The 24,266-nt window shown below is 40.6% G+C and overlaps 1 protein-coding gene across 2 annotated transcripts in view; it reads right to left on the reverse strand.

The window, feature by feature from the left end:
- Window positions 1-3,996: 3,996 nt before the first annotated feature.
- Window positions 3,997-24,266, reverse strand: part of MYLK3 (myosin light chain kinase 3) — a 57,712-nt gene continuing 37,442 nt past the window's right edge. For both annotated transcript variants that reach the window (XM_059999058.1, XM_059999057.1), the window contains exons 9-13: window positions 21,785-21,855; window positions 8,121-8,249; window positions 6,788-6,940; window positions 5,706-5,838; window positions 3,997-4,669 (exon numbers count right to left, since the gene is read on the reverse strand). In XM_059999058.1, coding sequence (XP_059855041.1) covers window positions 4,610-4,669; window positions 5,706-5,838; window positions 6,788-6,940; window positions 8,121-8,249; window positions 21,785-21,855 — 546 coding nt within the window. In that variant the 3' untranslated portion in view covers window positions 3,997-4,609. The remainder of the gene's footprint in view (window positions 4,670-5,705; window positions 5,839-6,787; window positions 6,941-8,120; window positions 8,250-21,784; window positions 21,856-24,266) is intronic.

Below are 24,266 nucleotides of genomic sequence, written 5' to 3' on the forward strand. Positions count from 1 at the left end.
ACATTCACATTGTTATGTGATCTCCAGAACTCTTCATCTTGCAAAGCTGACTCTACCCATGAAACCCATTAAACAACTCCCATTCCTCCCTCCCCCAGCCTCTGGCAGCCACCATTCTACCTCCGTCTGAATTTTAACTATTCTAGCTAGATACTTCATCTAAGTGGAATCATATGGTATTCATTTTTTGCTGTTTTTCACTTAGCATAATGTCCTTGAGGTTCATTATATTGTGGCATGTGTCAGAATTTCTTTCCTTTTTAAGTCCGAATAATTTTCCATTGTGTGGATATACCACACTTTATCCATTCATCTGTCAATGAACATTTAGGTTGCTTTTACCTCTTGGCTGTTGTGAATAGTGCTGCTATAGACGTGTATAGTTATGTGTCTCTTGGAGATCCTGCTTTCTATTATTTCGGGCATTTACCTGGAAGTGACATTTGATAATTCTGTTTTTAAATTTGAGGAACCACCAGGAAACATATTATGTTTTCCATAATAACTGCATCATATTACATTCCTACCAACAGTGCATAAGGGTTCCAATTTCTCCACATCCTGGCCAACACGTATTTTCTGTTTTTTTTTGTTAGTAGCCATCCTAAATGGGTGTGAGGTGGTATCTCATTGTGGTTTTGATTTGCATTCCTCTAATGATTAGTGAGCACTTTTTCATGTGCTTGTTTGCCATTTGGGAAGATGTCAGTTCAAGTCCTTCACCCATTTTTTTAATAGGTTTTTTGTTGTTGAGTTGTTCTTTATATAGTGTAAATATTAACCCCCTATTAAAAAATTATTGCAAATATTTTCTCCCATTCTTAAGATTGCCTTTTCACTGTTGATTTCATGAGAATAAATATAAGTACTGTTTGTGACTTTTTCTTCTATGCCCTGAAAGCAGGTGATGGTAATATATCTTGATTATCTGGAATGTAGTAGGTACTTCGTTATTTTTTAAACTAGTTGTGGGGTAGGGGAATTGCCTTAAAGCAATCTTGTCCAAATGCCCTCCTAGGGCAGGAATCCTTCACAATTTTCCAACACATTCATACTCCAGCTATGGAAGCTTACTACTTAGTGGGTCCATATTTCAGTACTGTTGTAAAGACTTTCCGGAAGCTCATTTCTTTAACAGCTCCTCTTGGCTTATTTAACTGATCAAAAAATGTTTTATCATGAAAGTTTTCAAATGTATACAACAAATATATACCTCTTTACTAGAAGACAATATTATGCTACCCCATACTGACTACCCAAACCCAACAGTTAAGATTTTGCCACACTTGCTTAACTGTATCTCCCTTTTTCCTGAAGTCATTTAACCCACATTATAGCCACATTACCATTATCATACGTCACAATATTAATAGAAATTCTATCATCAGATATGCAATTTAAAAAAAATTATTTAGTTTTGGCTGCATCAGGTCTTCGTTGCTGCACGCGGGCTTTCTTTAGTTGAGGTGAGTGGGGGCTACTTGTCATTGCAGTGCACGGGCTTCTCATCGCGGTGGCTTCTCTTGTTGAGGAGCACAGGCTCTAGGCATATGGGCTTCAGTAGTTCTGGTGCACGGGCTTAGTTGCTCCGCGGCATGTGGGATCTTCCCAGACCAGGGCTCGAACCCGTGTCCCCTGCATTGGCAGGCAGATTCTTAACCACTGCACCACCAAGGAAGCCCAAATATGCAATTTAGAATTAAAGTTCCCTGGATGTCTCTGAAATATCTTTTTATCGTTTGTTTGCTCAAATCAGGGTCAAGACAAGGTCCACACTTGACAGTGGGTTGCTAATTTTTAATTTTAAAAGCAATACATGCTCATTGTTAAAAAAAAAATTCAAATGATTTAGAAAGTAATAAAGTGAAAAGTAGAATTCCCTCTCTCCCCATCACCCACTTTCTGCACCACACTGTTAACTTTCTTGCATAACCTAGAAAAGTTTAATGCACATATAAGCATGTCTCTCCATAAATGGGATAATACCATATATATGTTCTATAATTTTTTTCATAATAAAACTCAGTACATCAAGATCTATCTTTACTGGCTACAAGGTAACCTTCCATATGTATGTGGCAAAATTTAAACCCTTGCTGATAGGCACATATAGGTTGTTTTCAACCTATATGGGCCATTTTGCTACAGTAAAGGTCACTTTGCATACATCTCTGCCCGCTTGTTCAAGTATTGCTGAGGGATAAATTTCTAGAAATGGAATTGCCGGGTGAAAGTATGGGCATGACTTTTATTTGGGTACATATTCATCAAAAGTGAAAAATTCCATTTTCCCCACACCCTCACCAAATCTGATAGGTGAAAAAAGTGGGTCCTGACTACCTTTCAGAGTTCCTCTGCCCAGCAGTTTTCTTTCATTTTTTTAAATTTAATTTTTATTTTATATTGGAGTATCATTGATTTCCCAGAAGTTTTCAATGACTGTTCATTCAAATTAAAAAGTCCCGTTTGAAATAGTTAATGCTAGCAAAGTTGCAATCTAAAAAATTTTCAAGTACACACCAGCAGAGAACTAAAAATATCCAGAAAATTAAAGTTTCATAAAAGCTCCCTCGCCTTTCAAATAAGGGAAGCTAACTTCTGCAGTACCTCTCACTTGTGTGGGCCTGGTCTAAACAAATCCCTCAAAGGAACTTTGTTGAAAAGTTTCTCTAGGTAGAGAATAACAGCATATAGGGGGAAAAATTAAAATTTGATAGCTATCGGATTTTCTCTGGATCTGCCCTGTCTTATATAGAAGCCACTAAACATATGTGGCTATTAAGCACTTAAAATGTGGCTAATGCAACTGTATTTCTAATTTTATTTCATTTTAATTAATCATAAAAATACTAGAAAATATTTAAGATGCTTGAACAACTTGAATATGTGACTATATTTTTCCACAGTAAATTTTATGAAATCTAAATACAAATTGTATGTCTGATAAAAATTTAGAATCTGAACTGGCATGTATTTTAAGTGTAAAATACACACCAGATTTTGGAGACTTAGTATGAAAAAAATTCAATAATTTTTATATTGATTACATATTAAAATAGGTTTTGATATGTTAAATAAATTATTAAAATTAATTTTACCAGGGTATTTTTAGAGAAGCTATCAGAAAATTTTAAATTATGTATATGGCTCATATTATATTTCCATGAGGGAGTGGTGCTCTAGATCAGGATAACTAACTATATTTTTCTGGGGAGAAGATTTATAGCATTCCCCCAAGAATGTGAAGTCCCATGGAAGGGAAGAATCACCATACTATAGATGGAACTATAGATATCCTCTATAGCTCCTTCTGGAGGCTGCCTTCAGAACACCTTAAAAATAAAGCATTTTACCAAATCACTGTTACTGGCCCATGAAAGGGAGGTTTCCAGCAGCCATCTCTTCTGATATTCATCCACAAGCTGACAAGCTTGGAGCAGGCCTAGATGTGCTGATACTGAAAATCTTAGCTTCCCAACAGGGGTTAGTGTTCCAGAGGAAAGTTATAACCGAAGAAATGCAGCAGGAGGATTAATATCTCCATCTTCTGCCTCTCTCCCCACAATAAAAAAAGTCTTTATTATGGGACAAAAGTCCTGAAAGGCTGTGAAACTGTTGCATGGCTAATTAAAAATTAAAAGTAACTAAAAACTTCTGGCCCAAGAAGGTCATGAGAATAGCAAAAAACTTCCTTACAACTAAGGAAATTAAAAGGATTGTTTCCTTTTGAATAATTACTCCTTGTTAATAATTTCTTGAAGTTAGTTAAGTGATGGGTATATACCTGATAAAACAGTAGGAGAGCAGTTTGCATTTGTTTTCTCTTGATCATTTCTGTGTTTCTCTCAGAAAGCTGAACATCATTACATTCTTATCTCTCTTTCACATATTACATATCAGTTCCCAGACTTACTAGACCATAGATTCATAACTGTGGAAGAGAGATCAGGAGGGAGACTGCCAATGTCAGGACAGGGCAGAATTAGGAGAGGGTAGAGGTATGTACAGATTTTAAAAGCTTATTCAAAACTATCATTGCTCTGATATAGCCATGACAGTCAGTACATTTTGAAATTTCAAAGAATATTAAAGGATGCATGTTTTGATTCTCAAAAGGGAGCACACGTTAAAACAAGTTTGAGGATCTCTGCCCTAAATCCACGTTGCTTCACACTAGAGCAACAAATGTAGTACAAAATGTCAGCTCACACCTGAGCAAGTCAAAATGCTAGGAATTCTTTGCACTGGAGGAGGTAATACTAACATGCCCTGCGTGATAGTCCACTGGGTTCTTTAATCAGAGTAAGCTTAGACATTAAATTTGACATATGCAAAGTAGAAGCTTTCCTACCTACCTAAAGCATGCCTACACTTATCACCAAAAGTAGGTACACTTGAAAAGTAATCCCAGCATTTCAACTGATCTTATAAGGCAGAAAAAAGTTCTTAGGTCAGTCTCTTTACAGCCACTTTTCATCCACAAGGAAGGCAACAGCCATAACCTTTTTTTACAAAATAAGTAGAAAGCCAGATTATTAAAAATCTTCAGTCATGACTTCACCACAAGTCTCAGTAATTTCTGGGCCCATGGGAGCAGCAGAGTTGAGGATTAGGGACAAGGTGGAAATTTCCTTAACCTGTTGGCAGCAGTCACCACGTAGAAGTGTTTCTTAAGGTAAGGAGAGAAAAAAGGAAGGGAAAAAGGCATATTTATAGATCAATTACTTTAAGAAGAAACAATAAAAGGACTTGCTTAAGTTTAGCCACTTGGGTTTGTTTAAAATTGATAACTAAAGGGGAAAAGAAGATTCTACCACAATTATAGTAAAACAGTCACATGACTTTCAGGGACATGTTTAGAGCAAGTTTGAAGTGAGAAAATATGTTATCCCACCCTTTTCATGTGAAAAATGGAGCACCCTAGAATGGTTCAAATTGTAACTCACAACCCACCAGTGGGTCATGAAATCAAATTGGTGGGGCATGACTAACAACTTTTTTTAAATGAAACTAAATATCATAGAATAGAAAATATCAAAAGTGCATCACACTCTGTGGAGCAAATGTCGCAGTATTTTTGTTTCACACGTGTGCGAGTATACGTGTACTTGTATACTGGCTCTCTGGGTAAAGCATTTTGGTTTTGTTTTTTATTGAAGATCTAAGCCAATATCAAAATGTTGGAAAGTCACTTCCCTGGAGGACAATTGTTTTTAAGAGACATTCTATGTCCATGGTTCCAAAGCGTTCTGCTGTAAACAAAATTATAAAGCTTTCAAAGCCTAATAGGGCTTTCCTAGGCCCTTTTTCTAAAATGTGGAGGAATCATCCTCAAGCTATGGGCAGTTAGTTCTGAGCGCTGCACTGCGGTGTTCATTGAGAACACATGCTCAGACTTCATTCTGTCACTTCAAGTGTTCACATAAGTATGAATTGAAAGCTATTTTTATGCCAGTCACTTTTGGTCTGTGGCATTTTTTAATCAAGGTAACAGGTTTTTTTGTTTGTTTTTGTTTTTTTGCGGTACGCGGGCCTCTCACTGTTGTGGCCTCTTCCGTTGCGAAGGTAACAGGTTTTTGACGTGAGACAGTTTTCCCCCTAAATAATCTATTTAGAATCAAAACGTAAGTAAAAACTTAGTACACTTCTTTCAAAGGACATTTTAAGAAAACAAATGCTGCTTTTACTAAAAGAAAAACAGATACCTTCCATTTCCTCTGAGCCATGTATTTCTGCAGCAATAGTTGGGATTTGAGACGAACTTTCGATTTAGAAGCTTTGGCAGGCAAGTTATTCAACCACTCATGTTTCAGGCACTGTGTGGCACTCATTCTGCAGCTGTGAAATCAAACAGCAGGTGAGACTTTTAGTTGGGGTTGCATTTTTCTGGCTATCCAAAATCTGTTTAATTGGTAGGAAGCTGAGTCAGTGGAACAGATTAATCATATAGGCAGATTCATGCCACGTGCTAAAAAAAGACCTACTACCTAAAATTCCCATCCTTAAAAGTGCAAGAATGTCGTCAGCAAAATGTTCCCTGCCCTCTATTGAGGGTATGTGTCCTGGTGATTAATCACCACCTCCCAGAGAGAGCTGGGGAATCAAGGCAGGACAGTAGGAGGGCCAGCTGTGCCTGGAATTGCTCTTAAGAAGTAAAAGAGCATGAGCCTTGAAAGAAGCTCATCTTTCTTCACAGAGAATAATGTCAACTTGTTCATCTGAATTAGAAATATGTTTCCTCTCACATAACTTTTCAAACAGTCAAGGCCAGGGAACGAGAGCTGTCTCAGAGCCCAGATCTTGGGCCCCACCACTTGTAGTTATTCCCATATGTCTGAGTATCGGAAAACTCAGTGGCCCAACCCATAACCTTGATATAGCTACTGAAAATGAAGTAGGTCTTCATCACCAAGAAATAAGGTTTTCTGTCTTTTATTCTGGGGAATAACAACTGCATATCTCAACTTTTTTTCAACATTAGCCTATGAAAAGCAATAACTTGGAAATAGGTCTTATTTGTAAATATGGTCCTTTCTAAAACTCTTGTCTAGATTTTATGCTCCTAGTTGCTTGTTTCTTAGCTGACTTCCTTTGTCCCTTTCCCTGCTACCTTTTCTTTTTTTTCCCCAAAGAAGTAGCAGACTAAGAAATCCTGAAGAGAATCGGTCTACAGGGAGAAAGGACCATTCGCTTCAGCAGCCCTGCCCAGCACCAGCCTGATTTCCACAGCACCTAAATGGATGGTCACCATCAGGATGGATCATGGGTGACAAGCAATAAAGGGTACCTCTTCTCTTTGACCAGCAACCGGGAGACAAAGTCCTTGGCCTCCTCTGACAGCCCTTCAAAGGTGTCAGCATCAAAATCCCAACTACAGTTCACAATGAAATTCATGGTCTCTGCATCCGTTTCCCCTAGAAATGGCGACAAACCACTGAGCCTACAGAGGAGAGAAAGGACTGTCAGTATGTGGAAGCTATACCTGCCAACACACACCGACAATATAAAGAAGACTCTTACAAGGTCAAGCAGAACTAATCAGAACCAAGAGGGTTCAAAAAAAAAGCACCCCCATTGCCTCTCCACAGGAGAAGTCCAGTGCGCTCAATGAAGTGGAAGCACTGAAAAATTGATGACAGGAAGAGTGGTGGAATAAGTCCCCTATCATGCTCACCACATTCCCCCTTACCCTGAAGTAAGAGTAAATTTGGATCCAACCCAATATGCCCATTTATCAGGTACATTTGACTGAATGTGAAGATAGCTTGGCATGTCTCTGAGACTACCCAGGCCTCAGGGGCCAAAGGAAAACTGGCTTTATTAGGCTCCTCTAGAGGAGGGCAGAGAGATGAGACAACTTCACTGGCTGGCCTTGGGCCACAATATTCCCCAACCTGGTGTAACACACACACAAAGTGTGGGGAAAGAGTTAAACTGTAATAATAAGACTGGGAGCAAAGCTTGATTTTGTTGGGCCTCTGAGGAAATAGCTGAGGGATGTCCACAGTTGGAGAGAGAAGAGGACATTTAGTCTGTGTACATACCTCCTCTCAGCCCATCCTAACTCTGCTTCCTCAGCCCACAGAAAACAGGGAGTGCAGAGCAGAAGGACAAAGTTAGAAGATGCAGGAGCTGTGCTCTGCCCTGCCCTCCCCTCTCCTTACCACTTCAATGCACTCCAGTCCCACTTGCACCACAGCACCTGCATTTCTTTGCCAGAGGGCTTTCTCTCCAGTGGAAGCTGATTTATCCACCCAGAAGTTTCAGGGAATTAATAATTCTGGGACCAGCCCACTAGCAACAACTGATTAGAGTCGGTGTATTAATACCCCAACTCCCTCCCCCACTAGCTGGCCTAGCTCTGAGTGGGTGTCCCACAGTGGGCCCCAGTTCCCTGCAGGATTAAACTCCAGGTGCCCACAGTGGTTACTGTCTCCACCACACACACTTTACTGGCTGCCTTCCTTCCCCGTTTCACTTCCCCACTTCTCTGTTGGCTTTTCTTAGGGATGCCTCCCCAATAAATTCCTTGCCCTCAAATTCTTGCTGCTTCTAAGGATACCCAAACTAAGACAAATGGCCCCCATTCCCAGTGGGGCGTGAGGCCCCTGGGCACTCACAGCATGTAGGTTATGACTCCCACACTCCACATGTCCGTTGGGAACGAGACAAACTCGTAATTGACGACTTCTGGGGCCAGGAACTCGGGAGTGCCAAAGTTCACCTTCAGCTTCTCCCGAGGCTTGTACCTGGGGAGGAGAGGTGCAGAGGACAATGGGAGTGAGCCCTGAGAGAAGTTGTGGATGCCTGGCTAATTCCTTGGGGGGCGCTAAACACTCCCTAACCTTTGCTGTCAGCCATGTTTTCTGGACATCACATCCCACCACACTTGGTTTACTGGGAAATCATCACACACCCAGGCCCTAAATGCAGACTTTCCTAAGTCACTGTGGAGAATAAGAAAACCACAGTCCTCCTCCTCCTCCAGGTATTTACAATCTGAAAAAGAGGGAAGATCAATATATCTTATGTGACTGGCCTGCAGTCACACGGATGAGCACAAACAACCTGTGCAGAAGCTGTGTGGGGAGGACTGCTCTATTGTGCATCATAGTTAAAGGGAAGACGATAGGAGTTATAGAAAGAGGCAAAATGCTCAACATCACTGATCATCAGTGAAATGCAAATCAAAACCACAATGAGACATTACCTCACACCATCAGAAAAAAATAGAAAATTGCAAGTGTTGGCTAGGATGTGAAGAAATTAGAACCTTGTCAGTAGGAATGTAAAAGGGAGCAGCTGCTATGGAAAACAGTATGGCAGTTCTTCAAAAAAATTTTTTAAAGAACTACCATATGATCCAGGAATTCTACTTCTGGGTATGTATCCAAAAGAATTAAAAGCAGAGTCTTGAAGAGATATTTATACCCCCATGTTCATAGCAGCATTACTCAGAATAGCCAAAAGGTGGAAGCAACCCAAGTGTCCATCAGCAGATGAATGGATAAACAAAATGTGGTATATACATACAATATGATATTATTCAGCCTTAAAAAGAAAGGAAATTCTGACACATGTTGTAATATGGATGAACTTCGAAGACATTACAATAAGTGAAATAAGCCAGTCACAAAAAGGCAAATACTGTATGATTCCACTTATATGAGGTTCCCAGTGTAGTCAATTCAGAGACAGAAGGTAGGATGCTGGTTTCCAGGGGCTGAAGGTAGGAGGAAAATGAGGGGTAGTTATTTACTGGGTACAGAGTTTCAGTTTTGCAAGGTAAAAAAAGCTCTGGAGATTGGTTGCACAAAAATATGAACATATCTAAAGACTACTGTAACTAATCTTGAAAATTGTTAACACGGTAAATTTTATGTTATGTGTATTTTATACAATTACAAAAAGAGAAAGATCTAGAAAAAGTATTCTGGACATGAAGTTTAAGGAAGGCTAAGAAGAGAATTGGTGGCTGTATGGGGAAAGGGGTTGGAGAAAGTTGGTTTTTAGAATCAATCTTGAAAAAGAAGAAAACTTCTAGCTGAAATTTAATGGGCAGCAAAAAAGATGTCCTTCAGTTGGAGAATGGATAATATAAAGTATGGTACATCTAGAAAATGGAATAGTATTCAACACTTAAAAAAAACAAAAAAGAGATTCACAGAAAGAGAGACAAGATGAAGAGGCAGAGGGCTATCTACCAGATGAAGGAACAAGATAAAACCCTGGAAAAACAACTCAATGAAGTGGACATAGGCAATCTTCCAGAAAAAGAATTCAGAATAATGATAGTGAAGATGATCCAGGACCTCAGAAAAAGAATGGAGGCAGAGATCGAGAAGATGCAAGATATGTTTAATAAAGATCTAGAAGAATTAAAGAACAAACAAACAGAGATGAACAATACAATAACTGAAATGAAAACTACACTAGAAGGAATCAATAGCAGAATAACTGAGGCAGAAGAACGGATAAGTGACCTGGAAGACAGAATGGTGGAATTCACTGCTGTGGAACAGAATAAAGAAAAAAGAATGAAAACAAATGAAGATAGCCTAAGAGACCTCTGGAACAACATTAAATGCAACAACAATCGCATTATAAGGGTCCCAGAAGGAGAAGAGAGAGAGAAAGGACCCGAGAAAATATTTGAAGAGATTATAGTCAAAAACTTCCCTAACATGGGAAAGGAAATAGCCACCCAAGACCAGGAAGCTCAGAGAGTCCCATACAGGATAAACCCAAGGAAAAACACGCCGAGACACATAGCAATCAAATTGGCAAAAATTAAAGACAAACAAAAATTATTGAAAGCAGCAAGGGAAAAACAACAACATACAAGGGAACTCCCATAAGGTTAACAGCTGATTTCTCAGCAGAAACTCTACAAGCCAGAAGGGAGTGGCATGATATACTTAAAGTGATGAAAGAGAAGAACCTACTCTACCCAGCAAGGATCTCATTCAGATTTGACAGAGAAATCAAAAGCTTTACAGACGAGCAAAAGATAAGAGAATTCAGCACCACGAAACCAGCTCTACAAAAAATGCTAAAGGAACTTCTCTACGTGGGAAACACAAGAGAAGAAAAGGACCTACAAAAACAAACCCAAAACAATTAGGAAAATGGTAATAAGAACAGACATATCGATAATTACCTTACACGTGAATGGATTAAATGTTCCAACCAAAAGACACAGACTGGCTGAATGGATACAAAAACAAGACCCATATATATGTTGTCTACAAGAGACCCACATCAGACCTAGGGACACAAACAGACTGAAAGTGAGGGGATGGAAAAAGATATTCCATGCAAATGGAAATCAAAAGAAATCTGGAGTAGCAATACTCATCAGATAAAATAGACTTTAAAATAAAGAATGTTACAAGAGACAAGGAAGGACACTACATAATGATCAAGGGATCAATCCAAGAAGAAGATATAACAATTATAAATATATATGCACCCAACATAAGAGCACCTCAATATGTAAGGCAATTGCTAACAGCTATAAAAGAGGAAATCAACAGTAACACAATAATAGTGGGTGACTTTAACACCTTATTTACACCAATGGACAGATCATCCAAACAGAAAATTAATAGGAAACACAAGCTTTAAATGCCATAATAGACCAGATAGATTTAATTGATATTTATAGGACATTCCATCCAAAAACAGCAGATTACACTTTCTTCTCAAGTGTACATGGAACATTAACCAGGATATACCACATCCTGGGTCACAAATCAAGCTTCAGTAAATTTAAGAAAATTGAAATCATATCAAGAATGTCTTCTGACCACAACACTATGAGATTAGAAATCAATTAAAGGGAAAAGAATGTGAAAAACACAAACACATGGAGGCTAAACAATACATTACTAAATAACCAAGAGATCACTGAAGAAATCAAAGAGGAAATAAAAAATACCTAGAGACAAATGACAATGAAAACATGATCCAAACCTATGGGATGCAGCAAAAGCAGTTCTAAGAGGGAAGGTTATAGTTATACAAGCCTACCGCAAGAAACAAGAAAAATCTCAAATAAACAATCTAATGTTACACCTAAATGTTACACCTAAACTAGAGAAAGAACAAACAAAACTCAAAGTTAGCAGAAGGAAGGAAGTCATAAAGATTAGAGCAGAAATAAATGAAATAGAAACAATAGCAAAGATCAATAAAACTAAAAGCTGGTTCTTTGAGAAGATAAACAAAATTGATAAACCATTAGCCAGACTCATCAAGAAAAAGAGGAAGGGAACTCAAATCAATAAAATTAGAAATGAAAAAGGAGAAGTTACAACAGACACTGCCAAAATACAAAGCATCCTAAGAGACTACTACAAGCAACACTATGCCAATAAAATGGACAATCTGGAAGAAATGGACAAATTCTTAGAAAGGTATAACCTTCTGAGACAGAACCAGGAAGCAACTGAAAATATGAACAGACCAATCACAAGTAACGAAATTGAAACTGTGACTAAAAATCTTCCAACAAACAAAAGTCCACGACCAGATGGCTTCACAGGTGAATTCTATCAAACATTTAGAGAAGAGCTAACGCCCATCCTTCTCAAACTCTTCCAAAAAATTGAGGTGGAAGGAACACTCCCAAACTCATTCTATGAGGCCACCATCACCCTGATACCAAAACCAGACAAAGACACTGCAAAAAAAGAAAATTACAGACCAATATCACTGATGAATATAGATGCAAAAATCCTCAACAAAATACTAGCAAACAGAATCCAAAAACACATTAAAAGGATCATACACCATGATCAAGTGGGATTTATGCCAGAGATGCAAGGATGCTTCAATATACGCAGATCAATCAATGTGATACATGATATTAACAAATTGAAGAATAAAAACCATATGATCATCTCAGTAGATGCAGAAATAGCTTTTGACAATATTCAATACCTATTTATGATAAAAAACTCTCCTGAAAGTGGGCATAGAGGGAACTTACTTCAACATAATAAAGGCCATATATGACAAACCCACAGCAAACATCATTCTCAATGGTGAAAAACTGAAAGCATTTCCTCTAAGATCAGGAGCAAGACAAGGATGTCCACTCTCACCACTATTATTCCACATAGTTTTGGAAGTCCTGGGCACAGCAACAGAGAAGAAAAAGAAATAAAAGGACTACAGATTGGAAAAAAAGAAGTAAAACTGTCACTGTTTGCAGATGACATGATACTATATATAGAGAATCCTAAAGATACTACCAGGAAACTACTAGAGCTAATCAATGAATTTCATAAAGTTACAGGATAGAAAATTAATGCACAGAAACCTCTTGTATTCCTATACACTAATGATGAAAATTCTGAAAGAGAAATTAAGGAAACACTCCCATTTACCACTGCAACAAAAAGAATAGAATACCTAGGAATAAACCTACAGAGGGAGACAAAAGACCTGTATGCAAAGAACTATAAGACACTGTTGAAAGAAATTAAAGATGATACCGACAGATGAAGAGATATACCATGTTCTTGGATTAGACGAATCAATATTATGAAAATGACTATACTACCCAAATCAATCAACAGATTCAATGCAATCCCTATCAACTTACCAATGGCATTTTTATACAGAACTAGAGCAAAAAATCTTAAAATTTGTATGGAGACACAAAAGACCCCAAATAGCCAAAGCAGTCTTGAGGGGAAAAAATGGAGCTGGAGGAATCAGACTCCCTGACTTCAGACTATACTACAAAGCTACAGTAATCAAGACAATATGGTACTGGCACAAAAACGGAAATATAGATCAATGGAACAAGATAGAAAGCCCAGAGATAAACCCATGCACCTATGGTCTATGACAAAGGAGGCAAGGATATACAATGGAGAAAAGACAGTCTCTTCAATAAGAGGTGCTGGGAAAACTGGACAGCTGCATGTAGAAGAATGAAATTAGAACACTCCCTAACACCATACACAAAAATAAACTCAAAATGGATTAGAGACCTAAATGTAAGAGTGGGCACTATAAAACTCTTAGAGGAAAACATAGGAAAAACACTCTGACATAAATCACATCAAGATCTTTTTTGATCCACCTCCTACAATAACGGAAATAAAAACAAAAATAAACAAATGGGACCTAATGAAACTTAAAAGCATTTGCACAGCAAAGGAAACCATAAATAAGACAAAAAGACAACCCTCAGAATGGGAGAAAATGTTTGCAAATGAATCATCGGACAAAGGATTAATCTCCAAAATATATAAACGGCTCATGCAGCTCAATATTAAAAAAACAAACAGGACTTCCCTGGTGGCACAGTGGTTGAGAGTCCACCTGCGGATGCAGGGGACACAGGTTCGTGCCCTGGTCCGGGAGGATCCCACATGCCGTGGAGTGGCTGGGCCCGTGAGCCATGGCTGCTGAGCCTGCGCGTCCGGAGCCTGTGCTCCGCAACGGGAGAGGCCACGACAGTGAGAGGCCCGCATACCACAAAAACAAACAAACAAACAAACAAACAAAAACAACCCAATCAAAAAATGAGAAGACCAAAATAGACATTTCTCCAAAGAAGACATACAGATGGCCAAGAAGCACGTGAAAAGCTGCTCAACATCACTAATCATTAGAGAAATGCAAATCAAAACTGCAATGAGGTATCACCTCACACCAGGTAGAATGGACATCATCAGAAAATCTACAAACAACAAATGCTGGAGAGGGTATGGAGAAAAGAGAACCCTCTTGCACTGTTGGTGGGAATGTAAATTGATACAGCCACTATGGAGAACAGTATGGAGGTTCCTTAAAAAACTAAAAATAGAATTACCATATGACCCAGTGATCCCACTGCTAGGCATATACCCAGAGAAAACCATAATTCAAAAAGACGTATACACTCCAATGTTCATTGCAGCACTATTTACAATAGCCAGGTCATGGAAACAATCTAAATGCCCATCGACAGATGAATGGATAAAGAAGATGTGGTACATATATACAATGGAATATTACTCAGCCATAAAAAGTAGCAAAAGTGGGTCATTTGTAGAGACGTGGATGCATCTAGAGACTGTCATATGGAGTGAAGTTAAGTCAGAAAGAGAAAAACAAATATTGTATATTAACGCATATATGTGGAACCTAGAAAATGGTACAGATGTACCGGTTTGCAGGGCAGAAATTGAGACACAGAAGTAGAGAACAAACGTATTGACACCAAGGGAGGAAAGCAGCGGGGTGTGTGGGTTGTGGTGTGATGAATTGGGAGATTGAGATTGACATGTATACACTGACGTGTATAAAATGGATGACTAATAAGAACCTGCTGTATAAAAAAATAAATAAAATAAAATTTTAAAAAATAAATAAATAAATTCAGTGATAAAAAAAAAATCATCAATCCATGAAAAGACATGGAAGAACTTTTAAAATCTACAAACAGTAAATGCTGGAGAGGGTGCAGAGAAAAGGGAACCCTCTTGCACTGTTGGTGGGAATGTAAATTGATACAGCCACTGTGGAGAACAGTATGGAGGTTCCTTAAAAAACTAAAACTAGAACTACCATTCGATGCAGCAATCCCACTACTGGGCATATACCCTGAGAAAACCATAATTCAAAAAGACACATGTATCCCAATGTTCATTGCAGCACTATTTACAATAGCCAGGACCTGGAAACAACCTAAATGTCCATCAACAGAGGAGTGGATAAAGAAGATGTGGAACATATATATAATGGAATATTACTCAGCCACAAAAAGAAATGAAATTGGGTCATTTGTAGAGATGTGGATGGACCTAGAGACTGTCATACAGAGTGAAGTCAGAAGGAGAAAAACAAATATCGTATATTAATGCATATATGTGGAATGTAGAAAAATGGTACAGATGAGCCTGTTTGCGGGGCAGGAATAGAAAGGCAGACGTAGAGAATGGATGTGTGGCCACGGTGGGAAAGGGGAGGGTGGGATGAATTGGGAGATTAGGTTTGACATAAATACACTACCACGTGTAAAATAGATAGCTAGTGGGAACCTGCTGTATAGCACAGGGAGATCAGCTTGGTTGTCTGTGATGTTCTAGATGGGTGGGGTGGCTGGGGGGAGGGAGGTCCAAGAGGGAAGGGATATATGTATACATTAACTGATTCACTGCACTGTACAGCAGAAACTAACACAACATTGTAAAGAAATTATACTCCAATAAAAATAAATAAATAAAATGGATAACCAACAAGGGCCTGCTGTATAGCACAGGGAACTCTGCTCAATATTATGTAACAACATAAATGGGAAAAGAATTTGAAAAAGAATAGATACACCTATATGTATAACTGAATCATATAGGTGTATCTATACACCTATATAGCTGTATAGATATCTTTAGGTGTACAGCAAAACTGTACACCTAAAACACCTAAAACTAACACAACACTGTTAATCAACTATACTCCAATATAAAATAAAAAGTTAAAAAAAAAGCATATTGCTAAGTGAAAGAAGCCAGTCTGAAAAGGCTACATACTGTATGATTCCAAATATATGACATTCTGGAGAAGGCAAAACTGTGGAGACAGTAAAAAGATCCGTGGTTGCCAGGGATTAGGGAGGAGGGAGAGATAAACAGGTGAAGCACAGAGGCTTTTTAGGGCAGTGAAAATACTTTGTATGATACTATAATGATGAATACATGTCATCATACATTTATCCAAACCCATAGAATGTACAACACCAAGAGTGAACCTAAATTTAAACTGTGGACTTTGGGTGATTATGATGTGTCAATGTAGGCTTATCAATGGTGATGAGGGGAGGCTTTGCATGTGGGGACAGGGGATAAATGGGAAATCCCTGTTCCTTCCCCCTAATTTTGATGTGCACCTAAAACTCCTCTAAAAAATGAAGTGTTAATTTAAAAAAATTAATGGGCACTTCCTATTCGCCAGATACCATGCTAAAAGTTTTACTTATATAAACTTCTCATTCTCACAACAACCCTATGAAGTAGGTAAGTTTATTGTCCCCATTTTACAGATGAGGCAATTGAGAAATAGAGAAGAATAAAATAAATATCCTGCCAATGTGCCTGATTCCCTTAAATCAGGGATGTGCGTTTTCAAAATACAGTCTCTTCTTTTCCAAATTTGCTGAGAGTCAGGCAAATGCAGACCCTGAGCCAACACAGGCCATACTCATCCAGTGAAAGAGCAACAAAGATCACCTTGGTGGCTGAGTTGTGGTGGGAAGCCAGGGAGGGGAGGAGAGTTAGAGCCTTCCTCTGGCAGTCTGTTCCTCCCCTGCACTGGCACCTGACTGGAGCCTCAGGGCCAAGGAGCCAAACTGAGAGGAACAGGCTTCCCCTTGAGGAGAGAAGGTCCAGGCTCTCAGCCCCTGGATGTCCCTTTCCCAGGATGCATTCCTGTTTCCACTGCTTCATCTGCCCTACAGCCACATCCTGTATCATGTGACTTTGTAGTTCCTTCCACTAGAGATGGCATATACTGCCCCATCCCATTGATGGTGAGCTTGGTCACATGAGCTGCTTTGGCCAGTGGAATGTGGGTGGACATGACGGTGGGCCAATTCCAAGCTAGGCTGTAGGAGCGTGCCCTCTTGCTCCTCGGCCATCACCATGAGAAGAGAATGAGACACACCTGGAACAGACCTGTCCTCACTGACCTGCATCCAAGCCCAGTTCAATTCAGCCTAGATCAGTGACTCCCAACCAGTGGTCTGTGGGTAAAAGTTTAATAACCAGCTATCTGATTTCTTTTAAGTTTTGATTTGTAGCATTTGCCAATCGTGTAAATACTGATTTCACCGTGTCTGATTTAAAAGTACCATCACCATGTCACTGAATGAAGAGTTGGGAAGAAATCGGCAATAGCACACTATTCTATAGTCTTTCCACCATATAGATAACAATCGGCGTAAATAAACTCATGAACATAAATAACTGTGAAATGTAGTGAAATAGTTAGGAAATGTTAACTTTTTAAAATGTAACATCTTTGTTTTAAAATAATTTCTTTAATTGTAAGCTTATACAACTTAATTTTTAATAATGGCCATGTTTAACAACTGGCTTACAAGATTCCTTATCATGAGCTAGTATAAGTTGGGTCCAGCATACTAATTCCCCAGCTGACTCGAAAATGTGTGGAGGAAAATAAACAATTGGTGTTTTAAGTCACTGCATTTGGGGGTGATTTGTTATACAACAGTACTGTAGCAATAGTTAACTGATCCATCCACCCCAAAGCTGTGTCAAAATATCCACTAAGACCCCCCTCTCCAGATTCCCAGCGCAAGGCCCTCTGTGATCATAAGGTCACATATGAGGTTGCAGCCTCATAAGGTTTGAGATAGGCAACTCCTTGCCCTGCCAAAGGATCTGATGAAATGGGCTTAGATTCCAATCTGAGCACTGGACTGGGAGTCAGGAGGCTCATCCCTGCACTCAACATTCTGGAGACCAAGATAATTAAACAAGATACTTCCCATTCTGTCTCCATTCTCGACCCCTTGACATGTCCCTACTTAGACCCACTGATGACTCTCACCACCCAGCCTGGTGTAAAACTGGTCCCTCTTGGGCTACCCTGGTGGTGCAGTGGTTGGGAGTCCGCCTGCCGATGCAGGGGGCGCGGGTTCGTGACCCGGTCTGGGAAGATCCCACGTGCCGCGGAGCGGCTGGGCCCGTGAGCCATGGCCGCTGAGCCTGCCCGTCCGGAGCCTGTGCTCCACGATGGCCGCAGCAGTGAGAGGCCCGTGTACCGCAAAAAAAAAAACAAACAAAAAACTGGTCCCTCTTGCTAGATGTCAGAGTCTCTGAAGATTTGTATGGCCCTACTCTACTGGGGGTCATACCTGCACTCAGAATCTCAGCGCCTTCTCATAGTCCCACCCAGAAATACAACTGTATTTTCTATAATTCGTGTTATGGGGAAAATTTGTCATTTCCTCCCTCTTTACAAACATTTAACTATTCCGGAGCATAAAGCATGCTCTCTCAAACTGCACATTCCCCCCACAGATCCCTTCTTTTAGAAGGACACACTTCCCAGGAAGCAGGCCAATTTGTCAAAAACCAATTTGCCAAAGAATCTTTTTGCTGAATGACCAGTTTGCCAGACTATTGAGGATGCTTTTGATGTTTTCCTTTCATCTCACAGCCAGAACCTGTGAACCTGTCAGCCCAGTTCCACTAAGTGCAATTTCCTGAGTATCACGTTTTCTGACACCTGCACTTCTCCAGTGCCCAGCAATTTTTCATGGGTGGCTTTCTCTTAAATATGGCTCCCTGGGAGTTCCCTGGTGGTCCTGTAGGTAAGACTCCGTGCTCCCAATGCAGGGGGTGCAGGTTCGATCCCTGGTCAGGGAATTAAGATCCCACATGCTGTGCGGCCAAAAAATTAAAAAATTAAAATTAAAAATAAGGCTCCCTGTGTTTATTTTCTTGAACTTGCCCTCTACCTCTGTTCCCACTCGGAAAATTATTGCCATTGGGCTTCCCTGGTGGCGCAGTGGTTGAGAGTCCGCCTGCCGATGCAGGGGACATGGGTTCGTGCCCCGGTCTGGGAGGATCCCACATGCCGTGGAGCGGCTGGGCCCGTGAGCCATGGCCGCTGAGCCTGCGCGTCCAGAGCCTGTGCTCCACAACGGGAGAGGCCACAGCAGTGAGAGGCCCGCGTACCGCAAAAAAAAAAAAAAAAAAAATTATTGCCATTAATGCCCTTAACCAGATTAACAAATTTGACTGACAGTTTGGAATAGATTTTTTAAAATTTTTATTGAAATATAGATTTACAATGTTGTGCTTGTTTCAGGTGTAAAGCAAAGTGGTTCAGTTTTATATATATATATATTCCTTTTTAGATTCTTTTCCATTATAGGTTATTACAAAATATTGACTATAGTTCCCTGTGCTATACAGTTGGCCCTTGTTGATTATCTATTTTATATATAGTAGTGTGTATTGGGAATAGATTTTGACTAATCGATTTTCGGTAAATTGGCCTACAACACTTTTCACCTCCCACCATCTGAGACTCAATGGCCTATTGGATACCATTCCAACATCTGAGCCTCCCTACTCAGGATGCCCCATTAGTGCCCTCACCTTCTACTGTGTCTTCCTTCCCCAGTCCCACCCACAGCTCCTGCCTTCCCCAGGCCAGCCTGCTCATGAACAGTGTGCATCCTATTCTTGGTCCCTAACTGACACTATCCCTCCTGCCCCCCTCCACACAGAGTCGTGCTGGAGCCGGTTCTCACGGGTGCATGAGAGCCAATGGTGCACGTCTCCTCCCAACTCTGCACTCAGTGACGTCATGTTGGTAGCTTGAAATCAGCCAAAGTTAGCAAAGGTTACAAATCAACCCCACCTCCTCTCATGCCCCAGCCGCAGCGGGTTGTTAAACATTTACCAGCACACTACTGCCTGCAGGTAACAAAACCCTGTCCATTCGTCTCTTCTGGCTGCTCAGAGACGTCCCAGACTCCAGGAACCTCAGGTGGTTACTTCTTGCTCTGAATTCACAGTGTGTCACTGTAAATCCTCATTTGGCAATTGGTCACCCGGCATTTGGTAGGGTCCTGCATACACTAGTGTGTGAGGTCTGAATGAAGAATATATTGCCCCATAGTGAGGGAACAGTGGTTCTTGGGGGAAGGGCAAAAAAATCTTAGCTATTACAACGGTCTGCGGCTCTCCAAAGGGCTACAGTACATAAACAGATACACAATACACCTGTGGCATTACATTTCATGAGGAAGGGACTGAGGGATTAGGAAAGAAATGGTTAAAAAGGTTCTTTGTGGGGCAGGTGGAGACATGAAAAATAGGTTGAGAATCACGCCCTGGTGCATAAGGTGTGCAAGTGTATAGGATGCATCCCAATTTTATACAACATTATTTGGGAAAATATTAAACAAATTTTTTACATTATGGATTGAGTGGGTTGGGGGATTCGGGACTGTTCATGAAATGCAGAATGCTGTGTAGTGTGGACCCTGAAGGTACAGCGCAGTGGTAAGAACTTCCCTCTGCTGTTGCTCCAATACCACACTTAGCCTCCCATCCATCATGTGGGGCCCTGAAAATGTACCTTTCACACCTGCAAAGAGGTGACATTTACCTCTCCAACCAGTGGGGAAGTGACCTAGGAGGACCACCACTGTGGGTTTGAACGCCCCCTCTGGGAGGCCAGTGCTGGACACCAGAGGCTGAGCTCAGGCACGGCTCTGCCACCATGGGGATGAAGTGCTCCTTTCCCCCCTTGTGGATGGAGTGGTAGATGCTGCAAGGCTCCGAAAGTGACAAAAACAACTTCTGTGTGGAAAATGACCATTAGAGTAAGAACATTTCAAGATTTGAAGCCGTGGTGTGAAGACATATCTAGAAAGTATGTGATTCTCAGAGAAATGTCATTCTTGGTGGAAATAGAATTCTGGAGGAAGCCTGGAGGATGAACATACATTTATTGCCATCTTCACAGACTGTGGATGCCCTCCCCAATGCCAAGGGTCTGCTACAGCCACACCACTGGTTGTGCACGCCATGGGCAAGAGCCCTGCAGAGACACGGTGTTCATCAAGCATGAGGATCCAACAGTAAAACTATATGTCACTAGGCTTTAGGCGTTTTAAGGGACTTTAAGATGTTTTTTAAATTATATATGATATTCTCTTTATACAGTGAAACTTGAGAACCTAATCACCCTCATAGAATGGGTCTCCACTGTTGATGTATTATCTCTTTTAAACGTCATTATTGCCCATATCAGCGGGCACTGCATTGTATCACCATTTTACCAAGATCTAATCCAGTCCTGAGTGCCCAGAACCACTTACCCTTGGCACCATCCTATTTAACCTAGTCATTTTCTGGAGGGCAGGGTTGGTGATGAATGCATCACACAGCCCAGTACATCTTGGCCCCAGGAGGCCTGCAGGATGAATAGAAGGAGCTTCCCAGCACCCCCATTCAGTGACCCCCTTTATCACTCCCCTCTCTGTTCACACAGGTGGTTTGAAATACTGTTAATCCCACAGACTTTTAAGGAGAAGCAGAGCCCGCCGCACAAAGCCGCCCCCTGCAGTAGTAACGAGGCCTCTCTATGCAGTCTTTGTAAAGGCTGCCAGCCTCAGTGAGAGAGCTTTCTTATATCAGTCCCAAAACTCAAAAATTGGCTGAGTTGTAGGTAACCATGTCCAAGAGAGCCACCAAGGGTTTCCAAGGAGCTCTGTCAAACCACCGAAATAAAACTCCCTTACCTTCTGGCCAGCCCGAAGTCAATGATCTTAATTTGGTGTCCCGTCTGATTGACACACAGTATGTTCTCAGGCTGGGAAAGAAAGAGAAGTTAGCATAGCTTAATCAACAGCTAAGAAGGTCTGAGTTCCCACACTTAGTTGTCAATAGGCCTCAGTTTCCCAGCCTGCAAGGGAAAACCCTACAGGGCAGCCCTATAGGGATGGATAGATATTGAAAATAAATGATGTGGCCTAGTGTGAGACAATAAGGAGTAGTATGGACGGTGGGGAACTGGAGAACTCCTGCCCTGGGTAAAGGGGCAGCCACTGCTCAGCTCCAGCCACTGGCCACCACACAGGAATGCAGGCCCAGTCGCCAGAGTTCCTCAGTCCTCAAGGGAAGCCAGAAATCCAGGTTTAAGTAAAAATTCCATGCTTTTAAATGTTAACAACTTAATCCAATTTAAGCATGCATTCATCACGTATAGGAATCAAACACGACATGTCTGGGATGCGGATTTGGCCCACAAGCTGATTGTTCGTGACCATTGGCTTGGGGTGGCGGCTCCAAACCCTGGCTGCACGCTAGAATCATCAGGGAAGTCCTCAAAAGTCCCAACACCCAGGCCCCAACCCTGACCTGATTACATCAGAATCTCAGGGGTGAGACCAAATCTGCAGTAGCTTGGTCAAGGAGATCAGAGCTGCAAAATGTCAACCTGCCATTTTGTGGTGACAGCTGTGACCCATGGGATGGAGGTGCTGGACTTGACATACTTCTCTTAAGTGTTTCAGATCAGCTTGGAGGCCCTGAGGGAGACTGGAACGATTCTCGTTGCTTGTGCCAGACAAATTTGGATAGGGGTAGGGGTGGAGGGCAGATGGAGGGCTTATGGTATAAAGGATCTAGAGACCTAAGGCCAGTGCCTGAGGTCCAGGGGTCCATTACCAGGGTCCCTAGCCCTAGATGAGTACTTTCCCATTCCGGAAACTCAGTGTCTCCATCTGTAAAATGGGAATAATAACCTCTTCCTGCCTTCCTCCTGGGAGGGTGGGAAGATCAAATGACAGAGTACGCATTAAAAACTTTCCAGCTTATGAAGCAAATGTCAGGTACTATTTCTCCTAACAGAAGTTTTTATTGCTATTTACGTTACAAAGCGGTTGTGAAATCCCTCAGATAGGTTCAGGAAGTTGATGATTAAAAATCTTCATGTCTTGGGAATTCCCTGGTGGTGCAGTGGTTAAGAATCCGCCTGCCAATGCAGGGGACACGGGTTCGAGCCCTGGTCAGGGACGATCCCACATGCCGCAGAGCAACTGGGCCTGTGCGCCACAACTACTGACCCTGTGCTCTAGAGCCCGTGAGCCACAACTACTGAGACCACCTGCCACAACTACTGAAGCCCATGCACCTAGAGCCCATGCTCCGCCGCAAGAGAAACCACTGCAATGAGAAGCCCGCGCACCACAAGGAAGTGTAGCCCCCACTTGCCACAACCAGAGAAAGCCCGCATGCAGCAACGAAGACCCAACGCAGCCAAAAATAAATTAATTTATTTAAAAATCCAAATAAATAAATAAAACTAAAACAAAAAGTCTTCATGTCTTCTTTGTAAGGTCTAGAACAACACTGTCCAATAGAAATATAATGTGAGCTACATATATAATTCAAAATTTTCTAATAGCCACATTAAATAAGTAAAAAGAAATAGGTGAACTTAATTTTCCTAAAATTTTGAAATATAAATAATAAACATAAATTATTGAAATATAAATAATAAACATAAATAATAATAAAACATGAGATCATAAAAAAATTACCATTTTAAAGTGTACAATTCAGTGGTTTTCAGTAGGTAGTTCACCACTATCTAATTTTAGAACATTTTCAGCACTTCAAAGAAAAAAAAACCCATATTCATCAGCAGTCACTCTCCATCCTCCTCACCCACAACTCCTGGCAAGCACTAATGTATTTTCTGTCTCTGTAGATTTGCCTGTTCTGGTCATTTCATATAAATGGAATCATGAATCATAAATATGTGACCTTTTGCATCTGATTTCTTTCAGTCAGCATAATATTTTCAAGGTTCATTCATGTACCAATACTTGATTCCTTTTCGTGGCTGAATAATATTCATTGTAAGGACAGTACCTACCACATTTTGTTTATCTATTCATCAGTTAGTAAACATTGGGGTTGTTTCTACTTTTTGGCTATTATGCATAATGCTGCTAAGGACATTTGTGTACAAGTTTTTGTGTTGACTTCTGTTTTCAATTCTTGAGTATATGCCTAGAAGTAAAATTGCTGGGTCATATGATAACTCTTTGTTTAACATTATAGGAACTGCCAAATTGTTTTCTAAAGTGGATGCACAACTTTACAATCCCACCAGCAATGTACGAGAGTTCCAATTTCTCCAAATCCTAGTAACACTTCTTGTCTGCCATTTTTATTTTTTATTTTAGCTAATCCAATGGGTGTGAAATAGTATCT

This window comes from Delphinus delphis, chromosome 20 (assembly GCF_949987515.2).
Source record: "Delphinus delphis chromosome 20, mDelDel1.2, whole genome shotgun sequence".
NCBI classification, from domain to species: Eukaryota; Metazoa; Chordata; class Mammalia; order Artiodactyla; family Delphinidae; genus Delphinus; species Delphinus delphis.